The sequence below is a fragment of the Buceros rhinoceros genome, unplaced genomic scaffold (assembly GCF_000710305.1).
Source record: "Buceros rhinoceros silvestris isolate BGI_N320 unplaced genomic scaffold, ASM71030v1 scaffold30032, whole genome shotgun sequence".
NCBI lineage: Eukaryota > Metazoa > Chordata > Aves > Bucerotiformes > Bucerotidae > Buceros > Buceros rhinoceros.
Genome location: NW_010397858.1, coordinates 642 through 7,630, shown reverse-complemented (window position 1 = coordinate 7,630; position 6,989 = coordinate 642). Strand labels below are relative to the sequence as shown.

The 6,989-nt window shown below is 54.0% G+C and overlaps 1 protein-coding gene across 1 annotated transcript in view; it reads right to left on the bottom strand.

The window, feature by feature from the left end:
* The window catches only part of LOC104488813 (monocarboxylate transporter 3), an 8,661-nt gene extending 2,950 nt beyond the window's left edge, over window positions 1–5,711 (bottom strand). The window contains exons 1-4 of the mRNA XM_010130894.1: window positions 5,652–5,711; window positions 2,677–2,981; window positions 2,078–2,221; window positions 659–1,522 (exon numbers count right to left, since the gene is read on the bottom strand). Of these exons, the coding sequence (XP_010129196.1) occupies window positions 659–1,522; window positions 2,078–2,221; window positions 2,677–2,905 (1,237 nt within the window). The 5' untranslated portion in view covers window positions 2,906–2,981; window positions 5,652–5,711. The remainder of the gene's footprint in view (window positions 1–658; window positions 1,523–2,077; window positions 2,222–2,676; window positions 2,982–5,651) is intronic.
* Between the last annotated feature and the right edge of the window lie 1,278 nt (window positions 5,712–6,989).

The following is a 6,989-nucleotide window of genomic DNA, read 5'->3' as shown; positions in this document are numbered from 1 at the left end:
AAGGGAAGGGAAGGGAAGGGAAGGGAAGGGAAGGGAAGGGAAGGGAAGGGAAGGGAAGGGAAGGGAAGGGAAGGGGTAACAGCAAATGCCTGGAGTGGCTGTACAAACTGGTTTGAATTGAATGACACAAAAACACCTATGCCTTGGGACCGGGGCCAACATCAACTGAGATCATTATTCACAGCACCAATCAAAAGGCCATGGACATGAAGGAGAACTTGAAAGACCCTTGCCCTCGCCTACTGAAGACTCTTAAAGGATTGCCTGCAGCATGTGCTTGACCATAACGTGATTTTATGCAACACTGACAGTGAAGGCAGAGACGTTGATCCCAGCATGACAGAGAGGGAGGTGCCACTGATCAGGACTGAGGGACACCGTAAGTCATGCCACTCTGGAAAGCTCTGTATGCCTGCCAGCGCTCAGGTCTCTGAGCAAAGAAGAGAACTGTCACATGCCATCTTCTGATCCTGTTCTGATTCAGTGTTGTGGTGCATGGAGTGAGACTAGGAGCTCTCACTTCATATCTTGGCTTTCAGAGGAAATCTGCAGTTGAGAAATAGGGTTTTTCTTCAAGTACCATGCCCACGCCCAATCCCTGCAACACCGTGGAATGGCAGCCAAACAAATTACCTGTGTTTTGCAGCAAAGGACCTACCTGCAGAGGGTGGACCGATGAGCACAGCGAAAGCCTCAATAAGTAGGACCAGTCCAATGGCGCTGGAGAACTTCTGGGAGCCAACAATAGCCATCAGCACCTCGAACTGCAGTGCCCCCACCATGCCGTAAGAGATGCCAAAAAAGACGCAGAAAATGACCAGCCCCGTGTAGTTGCTAGCCCTGGCACTGCAGATGTCCGTCAAGCCATTGAAGAGCATAGCGAAGCTGAACAGGTACGCCACGTGAGGGCGGACCCACTTCAGCCCTGCCACCATGCCGCAGGCTGGGCGGGCAAAGATGTCTATGAAACCAATGATGGAGAGCAAGAATGCAGCCTCTGTGTCTGGCACGCCTGTGTCCTTGGCGTAGTTGACCAGCAGTATGGGGGGCACAAAGAGACCTAAGACCAGGATGAACTTTGAAATAGTGTAAATGATAAACCCTCGGTTGGAAAAGATACTAAAATCCAGAAGCTTCTTTCCTTTCTTTGGCTTCTTTTTGACTTTCTTCACTTTCTTAGTTCCGTCAGTGGTGCTGATTCCCTCCTCTGATTTCCCTCCTATGGGCAGCATCTCCTTGGCTTCATATTTGTCCTGAGCTTTCTCCGTCTTCCGCTTCATGCCCATATCCAGGGGTCTCATGACTGCCCCACAAGTGCAGCAGTTAAGCAGAAGGCCCCCCATGATAAGGAATCCTCCTCGCCAACCGAACTTCTCCAGCAGCACTTGCCCCAGTGGAGAGAGGGAGGAAAGGAAGACAGGACTCCCAGCAGCAGCCAGTCCATTGGCAAGAGGACGACGCTTGTCAAAGTAGGTGCCTAGCATGATCAGTGAGGGCTGGAAGTTCAATGCCATACCCAGACCTACACGAGGGTGAGAGGCAGGGGGGAGACGGGGAGTGCAAGAACATGAGACGTGGTTTGCAACAAGCTGAAAATTCCCCTCAGACTATCCTAGTCCTGAGGTCCCATGATGGGGTTTGTGTTCCTCACAAACCTCTGCTCCTTCATGTCAGTAGGTTGCCCCTGGAGAAGATGGGCTAAAACAGCCTGTGTACCTGAAGTGTATTTGAGCTGGGTAGCTGTGGCCATGTTTAGGCAGGACCTGTGCCTTAAACAAGAACTCTGCCGCTCTCCTCTACCACTATATACTGATGCCACCCCAGCTGCCTTGATCACTGAGCAGCACTTCTGTTTCTTCTGTCCCTCTCGCCTCAACCACAGACCTTGCCTGTTTAGATCCAGCAGATGCATCTCCCATAGGTGCATCATTCCGGACTAGAAGCCTCCTGTGAGCAGGCACAAATAAGTGAGGAGAGACTTGATGCTAGACATGGCAGTGCTAAAGGGAAATACAACATGGTCTTGGCTCTTCCCCAGGTGAGTCTCTGTCCCCCCCACAACTGCTGAGGCTCTCACCTGTCAGCACACCAGCTGTCAGATAAAGCTCGATGATATTGGTAGTAAAAGACGCCAGGATCATCCCAGCAGAGGCTAGCAGCCCACCAATGAGCATCACGGGCCGGCAGCCAAACTGGTTCACCATGATGCTGCATACTGGTCCTGGGAGGAAGCAGAGGAGTCAGAGTAAGGGACCGGAAAAGAGAAAGGACAGCTGGGAAGGGGCAGCCAACCCAAGCAGGGCACTCAGGGCTGATGAAACACCAATGATGGAGATCACTACTTGGCTGCTTAGATATACATCTCCCTTGGGTCCGGCCAAGGGAGATACCTCTGCTTTGTCCATCCTTCAGCCCCCTGTTCCCTGGGAACGAGAGGAGCAAACCCTGTGTCAGCTGAGAGGCAGGTGGTGTGACCCCTGAGATCTCCCGGGGGAGAAGGAACAGGGGGTGAAATGCATCACTTCTGGAAGAGAAGTGGTGGGACAATTGTGTTCTGCAAGTCGGTTCATGACCAGGCAAGCAAACATGAGGAGAGCCCCTTGGGGACATGGTCTGGGCCCATAGCAGGGCAGGGAAAGCACAAGCTGGGGAGGGGGAAATGTGTCCAAGCATCACCTGTCCCATAGAGCATGGCCAGCATGATGGAGGAGATCCAGGCTGTGTCACTGTAGCCCACGTGGAAATCTTTCATGAGCTCCTTGAAGTAGACACTGACGGCTTTCGGGAAGGCGTAGGAGAAGCCGGTGATCACAAAGCAGCCAAAGAGCACAATCCATCCCCAGCCACCATCTGGGGGCTTCACAGGAGCAGGGAGCTGCCCTTCCTCTGTGTCACATCTCCCCATCGTCTAGCCTGGGAGGGGAAAGGCAGCCCGGGAGGAGGTGGGACAACAGAGAGAAAGACAGAGAGATCTCCAGGCGCTGCAAGAAGAGAAAAGCAGAGCACGCAAATATTTACTGTAAGTTTTTTCTCCATCTCCCAGCTCTGAGACCCTCACTGGGGGACCGCATCAACTCTCTGCACTGTTGTCCTGCCAGGATTGCATCAGGGTGCAAGGTCAAGCCAGAGTCGGGCAGAGGTGAGAATCTCCCCCGGACCCTGGGGCTTCCCACAGCTCCGTAACCTCTGGTCAGCAGCCAAACAGGGTCCCAGCTCCCAGCTGAGTCTGGAGAGCTACACCTGATGTGATGGGGCATCAGAAGCTGCAGCACCCCACTTGCTCCATACCCAGCCTTGCCTGCAGGCTGGTGCAAGTTGAGAGCCAGCAACATGAACTCCTTTTGGTTCCCAGGATCTTCCTTTGAGCCTCTCCAGTCACAGTCTGCTCCGGCTGGGAGCCCTCCAGGACCTGCGCTGCTAGAAAAGTCTCTGGCTTGAGGCACAGGAGACCCATTAAGCCCGCTGTGCTTTCCTCTGGGAGGCCCTGGTGCAACACAGCCTTCTCCCTCGCCCTCCCTTCCGTGCCATGAGGGGCCAGATTTGAGAAATGGGTGAAGGGGGAGAGCACGGCAGACCGGTGGTTATTTGCATGCCAGAGAGATTAGGACTCTGTACCTACACGGAGGGCCAGAACAAAGCCTAAGTGGGGAAGCAGGAGGGAATTAGAGGGGATGTCTTGTGAGTCGCTCTTTGGGCTCTTAAGCTGCCCAGGAATTTTGCTCCAGTTGGCTGCTGTGGGTATGTTTTTCTCATTTCTCCCCTAGGCACCCTGTCTCTGCCAGGCCCCTTCCAGCACCATTGGCCTCTTGGCAGGGTTTATTTTCTCACCTGTATGCAAACCATCACTGGACTCTGATTATAGGTGCTCCCAAGTAGCATCAGACAGGCATTAGAAAGCAGGGGGCCTTCCTCCGTGGCTGAGCTGGGCTTTGTTGGGTCTGGTTTGCCCTATCACCATCCTGCTGGCAGCACACTCGCAACATGGGCCCTCTCTCCTCTCCAGATCCCTTGGCTGAAGGAACCATGAGATAGAAGAAATGTCCCCATTCCTCGGCATTGGCAATCATGGAACATGCCAGCAGTCACATACTGGAGACTGCTGAGGGGCAAGGACACTGCTATGAACAGAATACACAGGGCTACCACCTGGGAGTGTTTTTCAAGGAAGTCTCTCTTCTTTGTGTCCTCCAAGCAACGGGGACGACTTGACCTGATTGCTATAGCTGCTGTTGCTCTGCATATTAAACAAGTGCAAATTCTTTAGGCAAAAGCGTGGATGGCACAAGACGGGGCAGAGCCCAGATGAAGGGCTCTTGCTTGGCAAGAGGTGGTCCTACCCCCTGATACCTCTGAGTCTTGCAGAAGAGGAGAGAGACTGCTCTTTCTCAGGCTGCAGGAGGTTCAGCATGCAGAGTCAAGGCTGAAAACAGGGCTGGGAATTGCTCTGAGAGGGGTCTGAAACTGCAGTTTAGGGGATGCTGGAGGAGGTACTTGCAAGCCAAGACAACTAGGTCTCTTCTGGACCCCTCAGCAAGGGACATAGCAGCTGTACCCACAGTGCACCAATGTGAGAAGGCAAAAAATGGTCTTGGTTGGTTAGTTTTAGGTAGATGTCCATGCCGAGGTTAATCTATGGAGGGAAGGGTGGAATAGGTCACCAGCCACCCTCAGTGATATCCCTCCTTCCCCTCCCCAGGGGACCCTTGCTCCTGAAAGCGCAGAGTGGGTTATTCAGTGCAGCACCCAGGCTTCTGCCACCACCACGGGTCCCTGCAGCAGAATGCCCCAAACCTTCAGGACCACATCAGCCATGAAAAAAAGGGAGCAGGATCTGGCTTGGAGCATGATTTGGGGCAGCTTTTCTGGATGGCTATATCCTAACAGTTCTTGGCACAGGCTACTCCAGTCTGTCCCCCTATCCCAGGTCTCAGAGAACTGAAGCAAGGGGCAGAGGCATGAGCTGAGAACAGGGTACTATAAAGACATTTTCAAGACGAAGAATCATTGCAAGGAAGAAAAGATGAATTACACACTCTCCAGACACCCATACCCCTTCCCCCCACCACCCATGTTGGTGTTATCTGGATCACTGACACCCAGACTGAAGAGACTTGCTCAGCTTGAGCCATTATCCACCTGCTGCTCCTCTCCCAGCTCCACCTGACTGACAGCCCAGGTACAGCTGTACAAAAGGTGACCTGCTGCAAAAGCACAACGGTTTCCTGATCAGGGCTGGTGCTCCACCACTGCACCATCTGCTGCACATCACTACTTCAAATAAGAGTGACTGCCACCAAACATACCCTGAACCTTTTTCACCCAAGCCCCTCTCCCAGCCTCACTCTTCTTGATCTTCTCCTCCACTGCAAATCAATCAATCAAACTGCTGTGGTTAATCTTTTTTTTTTTCATCCCTCAGCTTCCCAGTGAGAAAGTATTTGTCCATCTGTGGCACGCTTTTCAGAGATCTTGTAGCATTGCCTGTCAGTGATGGCAATAGCAGCTGATTTTGAAAAGCAGCTGAATTTGAAGAGCGTTCATTAGTTAAATATCCGCCAGTACCCTCTGAGTTTGGACTGGATGAGAACCTCCGCAGGAGCCACTTGCTCGTTGCTACAGAGCTGTACAGCAAAGCGTGAAAGGGTTTTTACCTGCCTGCAGCTGGATGTTGGCAGAAAAAGATGAGGTGCACCAGAGGAGCTCACCTGTGGAGGTGCCACCAAGGCCAGTATGCTATAGCAGAGCTCTGCTGGAGATTTATCCCAGCTCTGAGCCAGGCAGTTCAGAAATGCCTTGTGCCTAACACCCCAGCACGTATGCTAGCTCTCCTGCTCACAGCTGCCCGCAGTGAGCACACCATGTACCCTGCGCCCGCCTTTGCACACTCTGCAGCTTGCTATTATTTTCTCCTTAGTTAAGAAGCTTTATTCACAGGTAAAAATACCACGTGTGAGTTCGCATGCACCTAAAAGCTCATCAGCATGGGCACCTGCCCTTCCCCGTGCATCACGGGCAGATGGGCCAGAGCCGGTGCTCCCAAAGAGCTGGCAAGAGGTGGGTGTCAGAAGAAGGTTTGCGCTGACACCAGCAGTCACAGGCCCGGGTTGGGAGGGTGAAGGCCACGGCAGTGCAGCTGCGTCCAGTGTTCCCTGGATGCACACAGAGCACAGAGCAGCCAGTGCTGGGTGATGCCCAGCAAAGCCCCGCTCTGCCAGGTGAGCTGCATCCAGGAGGGTCCATGTAAACGCTAGGATGGCTCCTAGTGCCTCCACTCAGCACAGATGGGGTGTGGGGTCTGTTTGTTAAATGCAAGGGCCACGGCTAATTCATGCCACCAGCCTGCCCAGCCCATGGACAACACCCTGGGAAAGCATTCGTTAGAGAATTAAATGAGTGCAGGGCTGGCACGAGCTGTCCTGTCAGCGGCTGGTGCCAGCATGCAAGCCTCCCTCCACGCCACTGACCTGCGCAACGAAGCGACGACCTCCCAAGCACGGACTGAGCCTCCGAGGGCCGAGCAGACCCTTCAGCAATGCTCCCTTCTCCCTCTTGGCTGGCACTTCCCGGCTCTGGGTGAGGACGCCTCCTCAGACGGTCCTGCTGGCTCCTTGCTCCATGGTGGGCACGCGGTCAGCCAGGCACAGGGCAATGCCTGCAGCAACCCAGTGCCCGTCAAGCGGTCTCTTGTGCCCCAACTCCTTCCTTCAGGGCAATTACGTCCTCAGCAGAGAACTAATCCCCCTCTCAGCCTGTTTTCTCCGTCTCTGATGCTGCCCAGCAAAGCCAGCCGTGGCCGATTCGGGGGGATGCCCCGTGCAGGGGACCCCTTTGCCTCCTGCAGGTGCAGGTAGTGCCCCACAACACTCCCAGTGTGGATGTGGGTCAGCAGCTGCTTATGGTTTCAGATCGGCAGAGACCAGCAGGTGCTGAGCGGGCAGAACGCGCTTCTCCACTTTTAAGAGGCTTTTCCAGCCAATGGGGAGGAGGTG